A 20,703-nucleotide genomic window follows, 5' to 3' on the forward strand; every position below is an offset into this window, starting at 1 on the left:
TTATAAAAGCAACATAAATCAAAGATCGTACCATTGAAGAACCCTAATTCAAACACCATATTTAGCAATAACAAAATCATAACCCAATACTCTTCAACTATATAATCAAAATGCTAAAAATTTGTGAATCATGATCAATGTCATAAATAAACCGTTTTTAATTCAATTCAAAGAAACACTAATTTTTTGTAATTTTTTTTTAGTTTCACAACAGATCGTTCCTTTGCAGTAGTGTCAAGTTTCTTTTATGGTGTTTCTTTTAATTGGTGTTTCTTTCACAACAGATCGTTCCTTTGCAGTAGTGTCAAGTTATTTAACCCTATGTTTTTTTTTTGATGATATATTTAACCCTATGTTAATTCGTTTATTTATGAAACATACCACTGAATTGACCTATTATTTAACCCTATTATTTAACCCTATGTTAATTGGTGTTTCTTTGAATTGACCTATTTTTTTTATTTTCAATTCAAAGAAACACCAATTTTGTTATTGCTAAATATGGTGTTTCTTTGTATTGGGCATAGAGGAGTTCCTTTGCAGTGAGATTGATCAAAGATCGTTCCTATGCGGTAGTAATGGACAAGACCAACTTTCTGTAATTATAAAAGAAAAGAAAAACATACCACTTGTTCTATGTAATTATAAAAGAAACACAAATTCACAACAGAAGAAAAAAAAAATAGACCTATTATTTAACCCTATGTTAATTGATCAAAGAAGTAAAATAAAGTCCTACTACACATTATTTAGCGAGTCAGACAAAAATAAAACAATACTGAAATTTATGTAACTATATTCTCTAAATTAGATTTCATATCTGAACGTGTTAAAACCCAATGAACATGTTAGCTATGGTTGTAGACCTAAAAAGTAGTAAATAAAAGAAACACAAATTCACAATAGAAAAATTTTTTTACCAAAGATTGAAGCATCATATTCATATGTAAATATCAAAATTTCCTTACCTTCCATAATTTTTTCAATAAAGAACAATCTTCGCCGATTACTTCTAATTTGTAGTATTTGTATGGAGGAAGATATTCATCTATATAGTATTGGACAAAGAGGAATTTCCTGTTTCTGTGAGATTGAAACAGATAAAATTCAATCAATCTCACTGAAAAGGAACTCCTCTATGCCCAATACAACATAGTTGAATATCTTGTCCATTACTTCTTTGTCTTCCTTTTCTTATTCTCCCTAGAATAGATAGCTCTCTCTTTCTCAAAACCTCTCCAAGTAGTCTTGTGAAACAAACCGAGAGAACATGAATTGAATTTATATAGTGGGGGGTTTCTAAAATATATTCAACTTCCAATGGGAGAATGTGCCAAACCAACCTTTCTCCTTAAATTAAGGCCCACGCAATCCAAAGAATTTTAGAAACTTTCTAAATTCATATTTTATAAACACCAAAGAATTGGAAACCCTTAGTGGGTAATGGCGTCATGCTGATGTCATCAACACTTTAAATCTTCTTCCCACGTGGCCATTTAATTAGTTTTTCTTTTTTTTTTTTTTTTTTGTTGAAAGAGCCATTTAATTAGTTTGGTTCCAACATTATAAGATTTCACCATTTAACATTTAGCTCCTGAAACTTGTCTTCTTGCAAAAAGCAACCCTAAACAAACAAATCTCTTAACCAACTTCATCATTTATATATACCAACCTTAAAGATAAACCACATTAAATTTAAATTGGGTGCTCCTTTTAAACCATTTGCTCAATTAACGGGAGTCCTTCCACCAAGAAGGTAATGAAAATTAAGATAAACCACATTAATAAAATAATATTATGATTTATTATTCTGGTAAACAAATAATATTATTGATTAGTATTCTAATTAATAAAATAAAATTATATTTGGATCCTTAAATGTAGATATGATAAATTAATTCCTCGTTTATTGTTGGAGATACGAACATGCCCCTTTCTCTGATTATGTGTTTTTGAGCCTTTTTTTAATCCGTAAAGGTCTATATACTTGGACTAAATCTATTTTTCATTTCGAACGATCTTCAAACAGCTAGTTTAAGGACATATTTTGTGTGGACAAATCTGATTCCCCCCCAAAGAAAAACTCTAATCTTCTTATTCCTCCTTCCACTACCACTGGTGCCGGCCAAAAAGCGGTATGTGGACAAATTTGATTTCCCCCCGAGAAAAACTCTAATCTTCTTATTCCTCCTTACACTATCACTGGTGCGGGGCAAAAAGAGGTGATGGTCGGCTTCACTTCTTGTTGGCGAAGGGGAGCTAGAAAAGAGAGTCTAAGAGAGAGAGAGGAGAGCGAAGATGAGGAGAGAGACCACAGGTGGTGGTGGTGTCGGTCCGTGGTGGTGATGAGAGAGGATGAAGAAAACTAAAAATTTGAGATCGTCGACAGTGGAAGGTTGTCGGGAACTTTGTCAGAGTGGAGAGAAGATAAGGTGGTGACACTTGGGGAAAACAAAAAAGAAGAGAAAAAATTTCTCACCAAAGAACTTTGTTACGTGGAAATTGTTTTTGTTTCTCCAAAGCAGCTGCCAAACATTTCTCTCTTGCTTCTAAGAAAGTAGATTTTTATTTTGAAGGGTTTTTTAAAGTAAAGAGGTTGAAAATGATTACACTTTAAGGCCTCCAACAAACATACACTTCCTCAAAATCGCATTTCCGATTATGACTCAAGTGTTGGAACTTGATTTTTGAAATGTGACATAAGAATGTAGATAAAAAAGCGAAGCATTGAGATTCATTTTGATATTAGAATAAATTTCTAGCAGACCATTCTTTAGTCACATACTACTAGAAAAACCTAGGTTTAGGACCAAGATTTAGAAAAAACTTGGTTGAGATCTTAGATTCATCTCGAGGGGGCCCAAAAATGAACTTTTCGTATTTTCCTGACTAATAACCAGATTGGTCGTCTTTATATTCTGAAAGTTCTTTCCAATAACCAGTTTGACACTAGTACTTATGAACTTTACAGTGTGAGAAATAGACCATCTGAATTACACTCCAGGCCAACAAAAAAAAGACATTCAGTTCTCCGTGCTTTATAATATATACATTTGCTCATTATTAGTAACGAAAACTAAAATATATAAATTATCGGTGCAGAAAACTAGAATAGTCACACATGGCAATTGCCGAACCTTATGACTTTGTATTGTTTGCTTTGCTCATGCATTTTTGCATATTCAAACATTCTTCAATGTAAGAGTTACTCATCATAGTAAATGATATAAGTCCGTTAAATCACCTGTCCAGCTCCAGTTGATCCACGATGACGATCTTTAACATATTTCATATATTTGACCCAACCAACAAAAAACGCACTGAAACAAACGGTGAAAGACTACATTTTGCACAAGTATGAGAGATAATGAGAAATTGTATAGTAAACAAAACACTCGAACACTCTTCACATGCTTGGGCACTGGTTAAGAGTGGTGCACCAGATAGAACACGAGTACCCAAGAAAACTCACCGAAGTACATCACATGATAAGCGGAACACCATGTTCTTCGGAGGAGGGTTGTAAGGCTCGAATTCTAATATCATATTTCTTTCGAACTGATTTCCCGTTACTTGAGCTTGAATCCTCGCCATCAAATTCAAGGTGATCCCTGGGAGTTTTCTCGTCGTAGGCATTACCCACGTGATTTCCACATTTACGGCAAAGAAGCTTGGTTTTCGGCCTGAATAAGCCCCAAGAGTGTTTTGAAATAAAGTAAGGTATGCAGGTAAATTCATCCATTTGTGTAAATCTGCTCTCGTCGATGGAGAAAAATGATATGATCCCTTTCTTCATGGATTTCCCGTACTTAGAACCAATGGTTGAGGTGTTTCGGTTGGACGACCTTAAGTTTAATTCGTAAGCACAAGAGCCACATCTGCATCATAAACACAAATTTTTATTGTACTAAAATCCTTCTTTATATAACTAATTTTCATCTGCACAACTACCTATTGATGCTTCTTAAAATAGATCTTTAGGTTTTCATTGAATCTTTTACTAGTTGTTGGGACCTCGTTAGGTTGCAGGAGCTCCATTAAAGGTAGCATTTATTCGTAATTCCAACATAGACAACAGTGTGAGAAACTGAGAATAACAGGAATCTATTGTTTCTTAAGATTTGAAGTTGAATACCCTAATGGCCTAAACTTGATTATATCGTATTATCGTTGAGGAGTATTTTCCTGAATTCCCCTTTGTCTCTATGATCATATCATTTATCAAAGAACTTCAATTGAACTTCTCGATCCATACCCAGAGACAAGGTTCTGAACTTCATTGGAAAATACATAGAACAAATGAACAACAATGGGAGCTCAGAAATAATCTATTGACAGAAGGCAAACAAACACGACTAGCTTCATTTCCTAGTGTCGGTATCCAATTGGAGATATGAGTTATAATCGAAGTAGTTCAAGCTTCAAATCGAATTAATTTTCTCCGACTCACTAACAGGGTTTAATTAGATGGAACTATATTTTCGTGTTATTTACATCAGAATAGTGATATAGTCATTAAACTATAGACTGATCCATTACTATTATCAACTATTCTTTAGTTAAAATTACCTAATCGTTCACTAAATCACACCCGAAATTCACTAAACCAGTAACCGAGATTTCACACTCAAATAAGTGTAAGTATGATAGAACAAATCAAGTATATTGGGTATCCTTGATTTCACTAAAAGGATTAATGAGTTCAAGAACAAGAACACTCAATTGAATTATGGTACTAATCATTGAATTTATATGTATGATTAATCAATTGACTGTGGGTCAAGTTCATATTGAACAACCCAAACTTAATCTGCATATAAAACTCTATCTACCATATCAAATTTACAAACTTGATGAAATTTGAACAATATTAATTAGGAAATAAACTAATCGGGATTAAATCATTTTAAAAAAGAAAGGGGGTTAGCCAATATAGTTCCAAATCTAGATGAAATTACACAATTCATGAATTAAGCAAGAGCTAAAAGTAAACCCTAAATTTAACCAATGAAAAGTTAATACTAACTCTTAATTGAAGGATCTAAAATCAAATCGAAAAAAAAAGAGGGATTTTGAAACCTGTAATTGACATCTCTGAGTGAGTCAGAGTGAAGATCGTGATTACGAGTACCATTACGATCATGTAGAAACATCGGATGTCTTCTCCGTCAGATAAAGAGTTAGCGGCGACGGCGATGAAGACGGGGAAAACGGAGAAGTGAAGTAGAGAGAAGACTGGAATATCAAGAACTGATGAAAAGAGGAGTTTCGAGAGAGTAAAATAAAAGAGGAGAGAGAGAGAGTCGTTGAATTCTTGGATTAAGAAAGTTTCCAACCGTTACTTGTTGCCGGCACAAATCATATTTTAACCTAATTATGGTGCAAATGGTTTAGTCATAAATTCTTTTCTTAAAGAAAAAAGAAATGGTTAAATCATAAATTCTTTTTATTTATTTTTAATGAGTTAAGATTTGATTTCATTCACTAATTATTTTGATTATGATATTTCTAATTCAATAATTTGTATTTTATTATGTGCCTCATGACACATGAGTTGAATTTTGACGCTTATATGTACATCAAATGAATAAATAAGATGTCTCAAATAGTAGAGCAACTACAAGAGGGGGACTTCTCATCAAAAAAAATTTACAAGAGGGACACTTTTGTTCCTTATGACCTAGGGGAGAGAAACATTGTCAAAGACTAAAAGTTTATCGATTAGAAAAAAATAACGTTTGATCCAACCAAAAGACACACCTAGTGATGGTAAGGACAGTAGGGCACTTGAAAAAATGTTGTAAGCGGGTGGTTCTATTAGCACCTGTCTATTTTTCAAAATTTTTATGAGTATCTGAATTTTCAGACAAGCAACCATTGATGTAACGGCAAGGTAGGGACGCTAAATTGATTGTTATTATTTTGGACAACACTTCACCTCTTGTGCTAAAATTACTTATTCTTCCTCTTTCATCTTGACGATCCAAAAAATGGTCATCAATTGACTAGCATCAATAAGTCAAGAAATGATCGAAAACCCAACAGATCACCTCGTGTCAAGACAACATGACTGCCAAGCACGAAGAGGTCCGCCACTCAAACCCATAATCGAAAGGTCGCCACAATCATCTCAAGAGCCTCATCCCTGTCATGTCTTAAATACAACCAAGCCTACCTCAAGATATCACTAAATATTTGAGCATCAATATCAAATTATGGGAACGAAAAATGGAAGGATTGAAAACAAATCTAGTTAAAAATTAGGGGTCGAAATGAATTACCCAAAATTTAATGATACGGAGTGAAAGACGAAATAAACTCAGTCATTTCCATCCAGCGGGTCCTATATATCTGAAGTGCATCATCGTCGAGATCCACAATTATTTATCAACGGTCGATTATAGTCACCGGGTGAATCAATAAATATCCAGTACTTTTTTTTTTTTTTTGATGAAATATATCCAGTACTCTCTTTCAACTTTTCAAGCTTCATTAATCTAGAGGCCACTCTTGAAGTAACCAAAGAATCATTGCATTAGTAAATGCCCAGAGCCAGATTAAGACTAGAGAGACAAAGAGTAGAGAGAGAAAGAGGAGAGAGAGAGAGAGAGTTTCTCTACAAATACTTTTGATTTGTATATTGAAACTTCACCTCAAAGTTCACGCGGGAATAAGAGTTTTAGCTCCTCCATTTCAAAACTAAACCCAAAAGAGTGAAAAAAAGGAAGGAAGCTGAAAAGTGGGATCTCATCTTCTCCACATCTTCCTACCTTCACATTTTCTTCTTACCCTTCTTTTCTTCCCTCCTTTCATTTTGAAAAAAATACTTACTACAGTACTTGAAGAAAAAAAAAACCCATACTTGATACTCTTCTTTATTTCCATTTCTAGTCAGATTCATCAAATGTTTGAAGTGTTTATGTGATCTGTGATTTCTATTGTTTTATTGGGGTTCCTTCTGATCTTCCATTGTTGGTTTAGACTCCAGTCAAAGGTATCTTGATCTTTATCACCAAGTTAGTTTCTAGTTTGTTTATTTGATCTGTGGAATTATTGTTTGTAGCTAAGTGAAGGGTTTGACTATTTTGCTTCCATGGGTAAGGAATATTTGGGGGTTTATTGATGTGGGTTTTGATTTTTATGAGTTGGGATCTTCTGATATCTTTATTTTATTTGTTGGATTTTAGGAGATTCAGATTTAGGGCAGGTCTCTTATTGAAAGGATAGTTATGAGTTTTTGAGGTTTGGATGGGTTTTGGGTGATTTGTAGCAAAGCTTAGAGATTCAGATGAGTTTTCTGTTAAACAGCTGAATGCCCTTTTCATACACCAAACCTAGGTTTTGACATGCATTTTAACAATTTTTTCCCTTTTTGTACTATTTGATTTTTTGAATTCAAATTTAAGGACATGTATGGTTGTTTATGTATTTCGATTTCTTGACTTTCTGTTTTACATTTTAGTTATTTAGGGCTTCCCGTGGTCAGAGTTTTTGAAATGTATGTTGCAGGTGAGATTTGTGTGTGATTCTTGATTAAAAGTATATTGCAAAATGGATCGACGGAGTTGGCTATGGAGGAAGAAATCTTCAGAGAAGAGTCCTGGTGGCGAAACAGAAAGTTCAGAATCAATATCTTCTCTTTCTGAAAGATACTCTGATGACCAGGTAGGTATCTGACTTGACTCTCCTAGTATCTGAATACCCATATTCAGTTATTTGATTGGCTCTCTTGACGATTGGGTCTAACTGCTAATTCACTCTGTTTGTTCTCTGATTATTCTTTTCGGACGTATTGATCTTGTTTCCTAATTTGTCCTTCTGTAACTATTGCCAATGCATCTTTTGAGCTCTTCTTTCGTCCAACAGGAGCTAGTTCATGCGAGAGAGAAGGGCTTGTATGTCTTACTGTGAAGTTAGAGTTCATATATCTTAAGTGCATTCATATGTTTAGTTCCAATTATATAGAAGTAATGACAACCAAGATTCTGTTAATCCACCAATTAGTGAAGGAAGTGACGACTAGTTGCTTTTATAGCGAATTAGCGCAAAACAACTCGAACTTGAATAAGGGTAGATCATTAAGTAGTTTGTGACTGGTCTCAACTTTGGTGGGGGGGAGCCCTAAGCCGGGGAGTCACTCGGGGGAGATTTAGCCATTATTTGTAATTTTATACATTTATATGCGTGTAAGATTCTTATAATTCTTCTTCTTCTTCTTCCTCTCTCATTTTTTCTCTAAAACCCTTTGCTAAAGGGAAAGGGATCAGCTTGAGTTAAGTTCACCAAACACGGTCTCAGGCTCGACCTATTAGCAAGTTCGAGCTACTTGGGAGATTCAACAACTTAGGTACATGGTCTACTTAGATACTTGGTCTGTAGAATGAAAGTTGTGGTGATCTTATAAATCTGATCCAGAGACTTCCTAACCCCAATTTTATCATAATCAGATAAAGCTAAAATTTTTTATCTCTATTTATACTTTCTGTTCCTTTTTTTTTTCTATGCATAGATGACGTGTTTTTATCTTAATAAATATTGGTGACCGGTGCATCTTTTTCCTGGTAAATGGAGCAGGATCAGTCAAAGGCATCTCCTGTTCACAATACTCAATCCCCAGAGGTCACATCGAAGTCATTGGAGATCATGGATAAATCCCCTGAGGCCATGTCTAATTCCCCAGAGGTCATGTCTAAATCTTCAGTGAATGGTGAAGAAGTCAATGACAATATGAAGAGTCTGACAGAGAAACTATCTGCTGCTCTGTTGAACATCAGTGCGAAAGAGGGTTTAGTAAAGCAGCACAGTAAAGTCGCAGAAGAAGCTATCGCAGGTATTTGATCGCGTTGCTTGGTCTTATAAAAGTTCAAACGTAGGAAACATATCTAGGAATATATCTTAGGTATCTATATAAGTAGGAAACAATCAGACAGCTAATATATGACTGTTATCTAGCTAATATGTATACAGCTACCAAACGGAATAACCAATTGCTTGCCCCTGACTCACAGGATTTGATATTATTCTTTTATAAGTGAGTTAGTGACCAAGATGATTCATTTTCGTATCGAATTATTTCTAGATTCAACGTTTGTCGACTTTTCTTGCGTAATCCTTTTGAGTAAGAAAGTTCAAGGCTGCTTACTAAGAGTGAGGAAAATGAGATGCTTGTTTGTTAAGGACAATCATTTTGCATAGCCTTTTTCTGACCAAAATCACACATGTTTAGCTTTCTAGGGATTTGTGTGTTTGAACGTGATTGAACATGTTCTGCGTTAACTTATTAAAAATTCTTGCCCTAAGGTATTGAAAGTTTCTTGCAGTTGCAGAATTTGGTTTATTTGTTTTACGTGTTATTGTTGGGAGCTCTTGTAATTGCATGAAGTATTCTGCCATGAAAAGAAGGTTGTCACTACCGTGGATTTGTTTGGATTTTGGTTTCTTGTAATTATAAGCGATTTTTACATGCTTTATTTCAGAAATATAGATTAAATTTGTGAGACGAATCTCATTCTTCTTTGTGAATCTCTAAATTTAGGCTGGGAGAAAGCAGAAAATGAAGTGGCAATCATGAAGCAACAGCTTGAAGTTGCAGCAGAAAAGAATTCCATCCTCGAAGATCGAGTCGATCATCTAGATGGGGCCCTGAAGGAATGTGTCAGGCAGCTCCGTCAAGCACGAGAGGGCCAAGAGCAGAAGATCCATGAAGCCATCGTCAAGAAAACCCATGAATGGGAGTCCACCAAACTCAAACTCGAGGGCCAGATTTCCGAGCTCCTAACAAAAGTAGAAGCTGCAAAAGCTGAAACTGATACTTCTATTAGCGATCTCAAACTTGATCTCGAGCCGAAACTAAAATCTGCGGAGAAAGAAATTTCTACCCTCAAGCTTGAGCTTCTTACTCGAGCTGAAGATATTGAGATTACGACTCTGGAGAGAGATCTGAGTGTACAAGCAGCTGAAACAGCCAGCAAACAACATTTGGAGAGCATAAAGAAAGTGGCCAAGCTTGAAGCTGAGTGTCGAAGACTTAGATCCGCTGCTCGCAAGGGCTATAATAACGACCAAAGATCCTCTTCCTCAATTTATGTTGAATCATTCACAGATAGCCAATCCGATGGTGGAGAACGGTCACTCACACTGGATGCTTATCCACCTTACAAGATGAGCGATAATCATGTTGAGGTAAACGATTGTGATCCAAGATGCTCAGGTACATGGGCTTCTGCTCTGATTGCGGAGCTTGATCAGTTCAAGAACAACGACAAGGCTGCTACTGAAAGAAACCTTGCTACTGTGTCTACCATGGATATTACTCTCATGGATGATTTTCTTGAAATGGAAAGGCTTGCAGAAATGCAGGAAACTGATAACATTGTACTGGGAGGAGCTATCCCTCTCGACGACCGACATAATGATGATGAGAGGCACGATCAATTAAAAGCAGACCTTGAAGCCATGATTCATAGGACATCCATACTCGAAGAGAAGTTAGAGAAAATAGAAATAGAGAAATCAGAACTGGAGATGGTTTTATCTGAGAGTCAACATCATCTTGAGATATCACAAAACCAGCTGAAAGAAACTGGGGAGAAATTAGTGGAGATCCAAAGGCAGTTGGATCTTGCAACTGCATCAAAGCAGGCTGCCGAGGTGGAATTGGAGTCCGTGAATTCAAGGAGAGAAGAACTAGAATCCCAAGTTGTAGCGACGGAAGCCCAGGTTAGGGCACTTCGTGTTAAGTTGGATTCGCAGGAGAGGGACATTGAGGATGAACGCACATTATCAGTGGAAATTATGACCAAGTGTCACTTATTAGAGGATGAACTATCTAAAACGAAACGTGAAACGGAGCAAAGGCGATCTGCAAATTCAAATGGAGAGTTGAAGATAAAGCAGGTTTAGTTAGCTTTAAAGATTACAAGTTTTCATAGAAATCCTTGTTTGCGGTATTGAAAAAATCGAAAATGCAGAGTGGGTGGTCAAGTAGGTGTTTATTTTTTTACTTTTTTGAGTTGTCAGCGTGAGTATGTGTTTATTTTAATCTTAGGTAGTAGTTGCTTTTTCCCAAGTCATGTATGAAATCTGACTCGAGCTCCTAATTGACTCAAGTCGGATTTCACAAATTTTGTTTCTGTCTGACTCATAGGGGTCTCAGATTTTGGGGTCCATTTGAGTCAGATTCAGACAATGAAATTAAACAAACACCACCTTATTTTATTACTCCTTGGCATCTGCTTAAAAAACTTTGTTTTGTATACTGGCAGGAGAAGGGACTGGCGACGGCTGCTGGGAAACTAGCTGAATGTCAGAAGACAATAGCTTCCCTTGGGCAGCAGCTGAGATCACTAGCAACACTAGAAGACTTCATGATTGATTCCACTCAAAAGCCGCTTGAGCTAGTAGAAACACCGATTTCTAACAAAAGTGGTGGAGAATATTGGAGAATGCATTCGAACGATGCTTATTTTCCCAAAACTGAGACAACCCATTATTCTAGAACAATTGGAGAAGCTGATGATGGTTCTGGTCCTTCGACAAATATGAATCCAAGCAATGGTGAGTCTCCTCCATCATCATCATCTTCTTCATCAGTGTCATCTTTAAATCACTCTGTCAATCCTGAGAAAAGTCGGAATGGGTTTAGTAAATTGTTCTCTAGAAGCAAGAGTGTTATTCGGATGGAAAATAATCCATAAATCATCAACTAGATGATGTTGTTTGTGTCCTGAATTCAAAGAACAAAAAATGTGTACTAAGATCGAAGAGAAGTATTTATTGGTTTTCACTTATCGAAATGTCGTAATCATTTAATTTTATGATTGCATTACTTTCACATGCATTCTTCTTTTGAGATCAGTGAAAGCTTTACAAATTTATAAATATTTTGAGTTCAAGTGGCCGAAAATGATCATCGTTATGACTATTTATCAGGCAAAAATGTTCACTGTCATGACCGTTGGCCTAAAATTTGGGTAGCTGAAAAATGATGAGAAACGATTTTAATTTAAAAACACAGTCTTCACTTAAAATGTTGTTATATACATTTTTTTTATGTAGTCAAACTCATGAATATCAACTTCCTCCATAAGTATGACTTCTTCAATTTCTATGCGGCAACTTCATGAATGCCAACTTCCTCCACCAAACAAATGAACTTTTTAAACTGTGCTTCTATTTTGATGGTTGGTAAAGCCGTAAAAATGGGTGATTGTGGTCATGGCAGTTGACGGTGGAGTTGGAGATGAGAAAACATCTTACAATATAAATCTACAAAACAAATATGTCACTTATTATTGAATAAATTCTTTTATTTTGGTCCTTAAATCATATAAATATTAATTCTTTTTTCTTTGCAAATTAGATTCCATTAGTTTCAAACCTCTTAATGAGAGTATTCACGCTACAAGGAGGCTTATTTCCGAACTATACCCATATGACCTTATCAATAATAGCAAAATGAGGGAATTGATGAGCTACTTCGTCACAATCACGAGCACAAAATGAAAAACAAATAGAGTTGACCTCTCGAATGAGTAAGATGGTGTCTGATATGATATTACCGACACACTATTCACCTTCGGGATTGGAGATATATCACTCGTCGCCACGAATCCCCCACTACAATGATATGTGGAAGCCTAATTGATTTTATTTGTATCCCCCTGCATAAACTATAGACCCCAAATTATCTTATCCAAATCACATGGTTATCTCGAGGCGTCGTTCTCCATCTCTTGCGGGCAGCTCAAAGCCTCAAACTGCGGGAAACATAGGAATACTTGCCAAAACTATTTTTTTGTTTTCAAACAACACTCATTTCTCCCCTTTCGGAAGTTCAGTCAGAACTACAATGGTAATATTCTTTACCTTCCTATCTTAAACCCTAAATTAATTTCAATCTCTACTTCTCATAACCATACATTTATTCAATTTCTAATTATTTTTCGCAAAGGTTTTGTCCATTATGGTCGTTCGCCAACCCTAATTCAGCTATCTAGTTTGTATAATCCCTAATTTATTGGTTTTTAAAGGGGATTCATTTGATGAGCTTTGGAAAAGTAATCTAAGGTTAGTTAGTATAATTTCTAATTTAAATTCAACTTCATCTGATATTTGTTTGAATAAATTTTCAGTATGAAATTTGGGGATCAAATCATTTTGGTTTTGGTTGATTCTTTCTTCAGAATTTAGAAATTTGGGTGGTCATAAAATCGACTTGGAATGCAAAATTCATCGGGTTCAAGGTCTCCTCCTCCGTACAATTTTTATGCTCCTTCATCATCATCGTCTCCTCCATGGTCTCCTTTTCGAATTGCTTCCCCAATTTCTCTTCCAGTTCAAAATGTGGGTTCTGGTTCTGGAAGATTGTTGGAAATGGAATCCTCACATAGTGAGTTTCATTTACCAGTGACTAGTGATCCACCATGTCTTCTCTCACAACCACCTATAACTCAGACATGGCGGATTCCGTCTTCCCAGCGGGTGAGTTAGCCTTCTTTTATTAAGATTTCAGAATTTTGGGTGTTAGTTTTTTGAGTGCTTTATATGGAAAGTTTATCTGAAAATGAATCTTCTAGCTAGGTCTGATGATGTTCGATTCATACATGATGTAGTTTAATACCCAGACCCAACATGTACACGGTTTTTCCCTGGCCAAAGCTCCATGAGCCCACCTAGAGGGTTTTGACACTTACTTAGCTCGAGCACAAACTAATAGTGTAAGCTCCGGACACTCTCCCAAGCGATGCTCAAGCTCAGTAAGTTTGCCATCAAGTGGAAATAATCGTATGTCTTGAGGTTGTGCTTTCATCCACGAGATACCCATGGTCCATATCCTGATATCTGTATATGAACTATTTTTCATGAGAAGGAGAAGTGCCTTGAAATATGTAAATTTGATGATCTTTAGTTAATGAAATCAGTGTTGGAGGCATTAAAGTTAAAAATGTGGAGGATTAGAGTAACTTTCAGATTAGTAGGATGAAGGCAATAAGGCATAATAAATGTGCATATTAAATTAGTCAAGATTGAAAAAGTTCCTTGCAAGGACGAGTAGAGATTGATGAGCAAGAATAACTCGCAAAGGCAAAGTTGCTATTTGATTACACTGTTTAGAATGTGAATATTGGCCAGGATGAGCTGACAACTGGTAGGTTACGAACTAGGTGGGTTGGCTAGAGGCTTTTTATGGAGGAGTCGGTGGCATATGACTTTGCAATTCATGATCAAACTTGGATAGATATAATTCGACAACGTTAAGCAACTATAACAATTTAATGCCAACGTTTATTTTGTTTAGTTGTTCGTATCTAGTGGCCTAAGTTTATTTTATTTACTCATTACTATCCTTTCCAGTAAAAAAAGAAATTATCTTTAACAGAATGGCTGAACCGCTGAAGAAGAAATTAATGATGTCGTGATTGCTGGCTTGTCAGACACTCAGACCAACACTCAAAAGTAGATCACAGTACTACTGAGAAGATCTGAGACTGGGAGTATGTGAAGACAATCAGAAAGTTGATTTGGACATTGTGGGTTTCTACATAAACATTAACCGGATAAAAAGAGATTTAGGTGCAAGTTGAATCTTTAGGCAGACCAAAATGGTGCAGGTTGCAATCTACAATATTGTTGGTTACGAAGATGAGCATGGTGAACTTACAAAGTGTCTCTGGACATTGTGGGTTTCTAGATAAACATTAACCGGATAAAAAGAGATTTATGTGCAAGTTGAATATTTAGGCAGACCAAAATGGTGCAGGTTGCAATCTACAATATTGTTGGTTACGAAATATGAGCATGCTGAACTTACAAAGTGTCTCTGGACATTGTGGGTTTCTAGGTAAACATTAACGGGATAAAAAGAGATTTATGTGCAAGTTGAATATTTAAGTAGACCAAAATGGTGCAGGTTGAAATCTACAAAATTGTTGGTTATGAAACAGGAGCATGCTGAACTAACGAAATTCCTCTGAAGTGTAGCAGCTGCCTCTTTTACATAGACACACCTATATATATACATATATAACAATACATAAGGTTTTTTTTTTCATGTTTTGTGACTAATGGTTGAGAGTTATCTACAACTTAGACAAGAAGTATTTAACAATATTTAATAGAAAGCCTCAATTTAGCATCTTTTTGTCTTATATGTTCTAATCGTAATTTTATTGAAAGTTCAAGAATCCTCTATATTGGCATCGGTAACAAGCCCTCCACTTAACTCTCTTTTTGTCTGATCTATCTTAATGATTAACTTTCCCTATATTGCCAATTTGCCATTGATTAGTATACCGTCACTTATTTATTTTCTTAATTTTTTTTGGTAGTGTATTAATATGGAAGGTACCATCAGCCTTGATCGAGAAATATTAGATGCTGGGGAGGTGGATTATGGTGAAAGAATTCGAGAATCTCTACCTTCTGTAGATGGCCAAGAATCTATTGAAGGAGCCTTCGATTCTGCTGAAACCAGTGGAAGGGAGTATGAAAATGCATTCTTAACAAAACATGGGTCTGAACCATTCGTAGGGTTGGAATTTGGCTCAGAGGGTGAAGCATATGAGTATTATAAAGCATATGCTAAGGAAAATGGATTTGGTATTCGGAAGAGTCACGTAGAACGCTCGAGGGTTGATCACAGTTTGATCTCTAGGAAGTATGTATGTGTAAAACAAGGGGTTCGTTCCCTGAAAGATAAACGGTATGAAGGCAAAGTTGTACGACATCGCCGAGTTACAAGAGTTGACTGCCGAGCTGCTATGATCATTAAAAGACGATCAGGAAAATGGGTTGTCCACCGGTTTAATAAAGAGCACAATCATGAACTTGAATCCAAAGCTTGCGAGCTTCAATCACATCAGAACATGGAGAACTCAACAGAATCAATTCTTGAGGCTCTCTATAAAACCCAGGTTAGGAACTATTTTCTTTTCAATTAATGCCGGTTTTACATAAGTCAACGTTTGCAGCTCCAAGAATGACCGTGATATTGTATACAATTTTTAAACATCTCCCTTTCTTATGTCTTCTCCCATATGACTGATGATTATCTTGCTTTCTTGATAGTGCATTAATATGGAAAATGAAAGTCTCCATAAAAATGTTCTCGAATCCAATATGGTGATATCTCGTAGTAGTAATCAAGCACCAGAAGCTAATGCTGGTTTGCAAGAAGATGTGGATGACGCTGCAATTAGTGAAAAGGAATGCAGTGATATGGAAGAATCTCAAAATGTAGATGCTAATACAGCAGAATCCAGAAGAAAGGAAGAGACTAAGACATCTACTTTCGAGCTTGGGTCTGAACCATTTATCGGCTTGCAATTTTCTTCCCAGGATGAGGCATATGAATATTATAATGCTTATGCGAAGGAAAAAGGATTTAGTATTAGGAAAAGTCGTATTGAGCGCTCAAGAATTGATCATAGTATGATTTCTCGGTTGTTTGTGTGTGCAAATCAAGGTCTCCGTTCAACAAAAGACAAAAGATATGAAGGCAAGGTTGTAAGACCGCGACAAGAGACAAGGTTAGATTGTCGAGCATGTATGTTTATTAAAAGAAAACATGGAAAATGGGTTGTTGATCGGTTACAAGACGACCACAATCATGATCTCGTTGATCCTGCTAAAACTGACAAACTTCGGTCACACAAGAAAATGACAAATACTACCAAGTCAATGGTTGAAGCCCTTTACAAGTGTGGAATTGGACCATCTAAAATAATAGATTTACTTACAGAAGTAGCCAATGGAGCAAACGACATTCTTGAAAATGATGAACAAGACTGTGAGAACGAAATGAAAAAAGAAAAAAGGAATAACATCAGAGTTGAATGTTATAGTCTTCTGGAATACTTTCAGGGAATGCAAGCAGCTCATCCTGGATTCTTTTACGCACTTGAGTCTGGTGAAAACCGATCTATGAGAAGTATATTTTGGGCAGACGCGCAAGCAAGAGAGGCGTACAGAAAATTTGGAGATGTATTGATATTTGATTCCGTTTGTCGAAGAAACAAGTTTCTTTTCCCATTTGTGTGTTTTACAGGAGTGAATCATCACAAGGACCCTGTATTGTTCGGATGCGGGCTTTTGGCAGATGAAACTGTGGAATCTTATATATGGTTATTCGGAACCTGGCTGAGAGCCATGTCAAATAAGCAACCTACTTCTATAATAACCAACCAAGATAAGGCCATAAAGTTTGCAGTCGAAAAGGTCTTCCCAGAAACAAGACATCGATTTTGCATGTGGTACATTGAGAAAGATGAAGTGGAAAATTTGAGCCATGTTTTTAACATGCACAAAGATTTTCAGTCGGAGTACAAAAAGTGCATCCATAACAGTCGAACATCGAAAGAATTTGAGTTGGGTTGGGAAGTGCTTCTTGTGAAGTACAACTTGAAAGACAATAAGTGGTTAAGTTGGTTATACAATCACCGGCACCACTGGGTACCTCTATATCTGCGGGATACATTCTTTGGTGGCATGACTACCACACACAAAGCTGAGGGAGAGGTACCCTATTTTGATGGGTTTTTGGATGGGGGAACACCATTTAGCGAGTTTCTTCCCCAATATGACAGAGCCTTAAAACAACGTAGTGAAGAGGAAGCTAATGAAGATTTCTTGACAATATCCTCAGAAGCAGTTTTGACGTCAAAAAATCCCATTGAAGAACAAGCAGCAAGAATTTACACGAGGAATATGTTTGCAACTTTTAAACATGAATTCGTTGAAAGTTCTGGTTGTACTGCACGAAAGATGGGGGAGGAGGATCATATATGTAAGTATTTGGTAGGGAAATACAAGGGCGAGGAGGATGGAATGAACATCGTTACGTTTAACCCACGTAATAATATTGCAAGCTGCAGCTGCCAAATGTTTGAATTTGAGGGAATTCTGTGTCGGCACGTGCTTAAAGTATTTCAAGTAGTAGATGTATTTGAGATTCCACCAGAATGCATCCTAAAGCGATGGACAATGAGTTGTAAGTATTATGTTGGTTCGTGGAGCAACAATGACCTTTGCTCGAACAACATCTGCACCCTTAAAGATGCCACCAAAAGGTTTGTCGACCTTGGAAAAACCTCCACCGAACGAATTAATGTTTCAATTAACATTCTACAAGAGGGTATTAGAAAACTTGATCTCATTAGCGTTCCTACAGTTGCTGCTGTAGTTCCTGAAAATGTGGGGAGTAGTGTTGTCCACGGAGAAAATATCGATGAACAAAATGATAGTATATGGATGATGGACCTTAATACAACTTTGGTTGATCCTCCACGAGTGAAACTAAAAAGTCGTCCTATATCATCTAGAATGAAATTTAGCACGGAGCAGGCACATAAGAAGAAAAGAACCTGTGGTACATGTAAGGAAGCAGGGCATTATACGCGTACATGTCCTAAGGTAAGGGTTCTAAACCGTAAAATACATGATTGTAGTTTGTTTTTCGGACTTTGTGTCAACTAATATGATAATGTGCGTAAACAATAATTCTAATTGATGGCAGGGAGTTGGTGATCATCAGTCCCACAATTTGACACATTTTGATCAGTCCCAGAGCTCGGCTATTTTTCATGATCATATTGATCAGAGTCAGGCTTCTGAAATGTTGCAGGGGCATATCGACGAGTCTCAATCTTCAATTGTGTCACAGGGATCATTTGGTCCATCCCAGATTTTTGCAATGTTCTAGAGATTTGTCAGAAGCCCTAGGGTTCATGGATACCGCTGTCTGCCATTTAGAGCTACTCAGAAGTAGGAAGATTAGTTTCTGTTCTATCCTGTGAATATGCCACCCCAAAGATAACACTTTTTGCAAGGTGAGTTTTCCTTTCAAATCATTTTCATGTGACTTGCTTCTTTTGCTGTAAATCATTATTTCAACTTGATCTTATTATAATCGTCTTCTTTTTGGTCTGTCAAAATTAGGGTAGCTATAATATTTCAGCCCGATCTAGGTTTAAAACATTGTACATAATAACCAAAGTCTATCCTGTGTAAGTTTTATCTTATAAACTCCTTTTTTACCATCAATCTTGTGGTTACAATAGAATTTTGTGGTAATACCATATTAGAGCCAAGCTAGTAATTATGCTTGAGACATCTTGGTGTATGACTAGCCATGCCCGACCCTCGGGCCTTGAGGCAACAAAGAGACTTCTTTCATTAGTTATAACGCGACATACGCTCGTGTAATATTAATGTTCGTATAGTTGGCGGGGGAATGATATGGTTGGATGGGAGGGACAAAAGTCCCAATCCAACCCTTAAATTATGCGGGCACCACACTACCTAACCCCTCTTAAATCCCCATCCTCTTCCCCTAGTAATAACAAGGGATGGCCATAATATTATTATTTGTTTTTTAGAAAGGGGAAAGAGGGGAAGAAAAGGAAATGAAGATTGAAATGGTGGTGGTGGATGAGAATAGAACACATAACTTTATGGCTTTATGCTAAACAAAGTAACTTATGAAAGGATGAAGGATCCGCCTGACATGTACTGACTCTCGGCAAAAACGGTTAATGTAACAAACACAGTACAAACTCTCCCTCTCAATGTCCCCACTTGCATAATATTGCAGGGGCAAAAAAAATAAATAGTGGTAAACGAAAATGTCGAATAAGACAGTATTTTTTTTTTTGTCTTTTCACGCGGTGAAAAAGACTTGAATGTCCCTTGTTTTATTAGGAGGCGATAACACAGGGAACCCCCAGTATCGGCTAAGAAGAGTAAATATAAGACTAACTCTGGAAATTTTATATTCGGTTTTGGTTAAATTTGCTTATAAACTTTAATGTCCCAATTATTCTTGAGTACTTCTATTTTAACTTCTCTGCTTTTGTTTCTAGTCTTCTAGTTGTTCTGATGGAACTTGGGATGACACTTAGAACATCTCCACTGCAAGATTCAATTTTGAAAAATAATTGTAAGTGTTATTTATGATTTTTAGAGTTAAACATTTTCTCTCGAACGTAAAATTTAATTTGGGTCTTAAGATAATATGACAACATTTATTTTGTAGCCTAAAAAAATCCAATTGTTTCTCAACAAAAAAATAAATAAAATCCAATTGTTTTGTAGCCCTTAGACTTTATCTCATCTCCGCCAATAAATTCCGACCACTACTAACATTTTTTCACTCTCTTCTTATCCTCTCTCTTTTTCTTATATTTCCCCTCTCTTTCTCTCTCTAAAAATTCCAGTAGATTTCAGATTTGTTGGGGTTAATCTTCTTCAACTCGAAGAAAACAAAGCGCTTACTTCTTTTTCATGCATGGTCGTAGTAGGGTATCAGATTTGTTGTCCTACTGTGCTAAAGAAGACGAGTGAACTTTCCCCCTTCGTCAATCTTCTTTAACTCAATGAGCTAGAAGAAGATTGACCCATCAAATCTGAGATCGCATGGGAGGTTTTAGAGAGCCATAGAGTAAGAGAGAATAAAATGGTGGGGGTGGTCGAAAATTATGGTGTCGGTGGTTGGAAATTGTGTTTGGACACGAGGTGGATATGAAGACTAATGGTCGAAAATTTTACATTTGGGTTAAAAAATAAATGTGTGGGTAAATCAATCTTGATGGATTAAGTCTTTATGGCTCGAATTTTCTCTTTTTTGCATCAGAGATGCTATTAGATTGAATTTTTTTCCCTGTGGAAAGTGTCTTTGAAACAAATAGGCCTAATGTCCAACTGAAC

At 36.3% G+C, this 20,703-nt stretch overlaps 3 protein-coding genes across 6 annotated transcripts; 2 read left to right on the forward strand and 1 right to left on the reverse strand.

Moving 5' to 3' along the window:
• Window positions 1-3,063: 3,063 nt before the first annotated feature.
• On the reverse strand, window positions 3,064-5,293 carry LOC147552428 (uncharacterized protein At4g08330, chloroplastic). Its single transcript, XM_086672222.1, has 2 exons — window positions 5,080-5,293; window positions 3,064-3,878 (listed from the first exon to the last, which is right to left on the reverse strand). Exons 1-2 carry the CDS (start codon window positions 5,151-5,153, stop codon window positions 3,482-3,484), a joined length of 471 nt encoding a protein of 156 aa, XP_086528348.1. The 5' UTR covers window positions 5,154-5,293; the 3' UTR covers window positions 3,064-3,481.
• A 1,038-nt stretch (window positions 5,294-6,331) lies between these two features.
• LOC147552429 (filament-like plant protein) lies at window positions 6,332-11,814 on the forward strand. Of its 2 annotated transcripts, XM_086665136.1 has the most exons (6): window positions 6,485-6,994; window positions 7,188-7,338; window positions 7,510-7,665; window positions 8,575-8,830; window positions 9,536-10,896; window positions 11,265-11,814. In XM_086665136.1, exons 3-6 carry the CDS (start codon window positions 7,552-7,554, stop codon window positions 11,694-11,696), a joined length of 2,163 nt encoding a protein of 720 aa, XP_086521262.1. In that variant the 5' UTR covers window positions 6,485-6,994; window positions 7,188-7,338; window positions 7,510-7,551; the 3' UTR covers window positions 11,697-11,814. The 2 variants fall into 2 exon arrangements, with proteins under 2 accessions (XP_086521261.1, XP_086521262.1); XM_086665135.1 differs by lacking the exon at window positions 7,188-7,338 and having other exon boundaries at window positions 6,332-6,994.
• A 771-nt stretch (window positions 11,815-12,585) lies between these two features.
• On the forward strand, window positions 12,586-19,041 carry LOC147552430 (protein FAR1-RELATED SEQUENCE 7-like). 3 transcript variants are annotated; one of them, XM_086665132.1, is made up of 6 exons: window positions 12,586-12,853; window positions 12,953-13,068; window positions 13,185-13,482; window positions 15,330-15,914; window positions 16,069-18,411; window positions 18,515-19,041. In XM_086665132.1, the coding sequence occupies exons 3-6, from the start codon at window positions 13,222-13,224 to the stop codon at window positions 18,698-18,700; spliced, it is 3,375 nt and encodes a 1,124-aa protein (XP_086521258.1). In that variant the 5' UTR covers window positions 12,586-12,853; window positions 12,953-13,068; window positions 13,185-13,221; the 3' UTR covers window positions 18,701-19,041. The 3 variants fall into 3 exon arrangements, with proteins under 3 accessions (XP_086521258.1, XP_086521259.1, XP_086521260.1); XM_086665133.1 differs by having other exon boundaries at window positions 12,621-12,853; window positions 13,032-13,068; XM_086665134.1 differs by lacking the exons at window positions 12,586-12,853; window positions 12,953-13,068; window positions 13,185-13,482 and adding an exon at window positions 14,381-14,842.
• Window positions 19,042-20,703: the final 1,662 nt, after the last annotated feature.

Source organism: Eschscholzia californica, unplaced genomic scaffold (assembly GCF_041429995.1).
Source record: "Eschscholzia californica isolate CP2 unplaced genomic scaffold, dmEscCali1.0.p SCAF_3, whole genome shotgun sequence".
Lineage (NCBI taxonomy): Eukaryota > Viridiplantae > Streptophyta > Magnoliopsida > Ranunculales > Papaveraceae > Eschscholzia > Eschscholzia californica.

Bases quoted from the DNA above. Each gene is read 5' to 3' on its own strand.
- LOC147552429 (XM_086665135.1), top strand. From the start codon at position 7,552: ATGGATCGACGGAGTTGGCTATGGAGGAAGAAATCTTCAGAGAAGAGT. The intron at 8,831-9,535 runs GTATTTGATCGC...CTCTAAATTTAG, and splicing joins CGCAGAAGAAGCTATCGCAG to GCTGGGAGAAAGCAGAAAAT. The intron at 10,897-11,264 runs GTTTAGTTAGCT...GTATACTGGCAG, and splicing joins GAGAGTTGAAGATAAAGCAG to GAGAAGGGACTGGCGACGGC.
- LOC147552428 (XM_086672222.1), bottom strand. From the start codon at position 5,153: ATGTTTCTACATGATCGTAATGGTACTCGTAATCACGATCTTCACTCT. The intron at 3,879-5,079 runs GTTTCAAAATCC...TTTATGATGCAG, and splicing joins CTCAGAGATGTCAATTACAG to ATGTGGCTCTTGTGCTTACG.
- LOC147552430 (XM_086665132.1), top strand. From the start codon at position 13,222: ATGCAAAATTCATCGGGTTCAAGGTCTCCTCCTCCGTACAATTTTTAT. The intron at 13,483-15,329 runs GTGAGTTAGCCT...TTTTTTTGGTAG, and splicing joins GGATTCCGTCTTCCCAGCGG to TGTATTAATATGGAAGGTAC. The intron at 18,412-18,514 runs GTAAGGGTTCTA...AATTGATGGCAG, and splicing joins ATACGCGTACATGTCCTAAG to GGAGTTGGTGATCATCAGTC.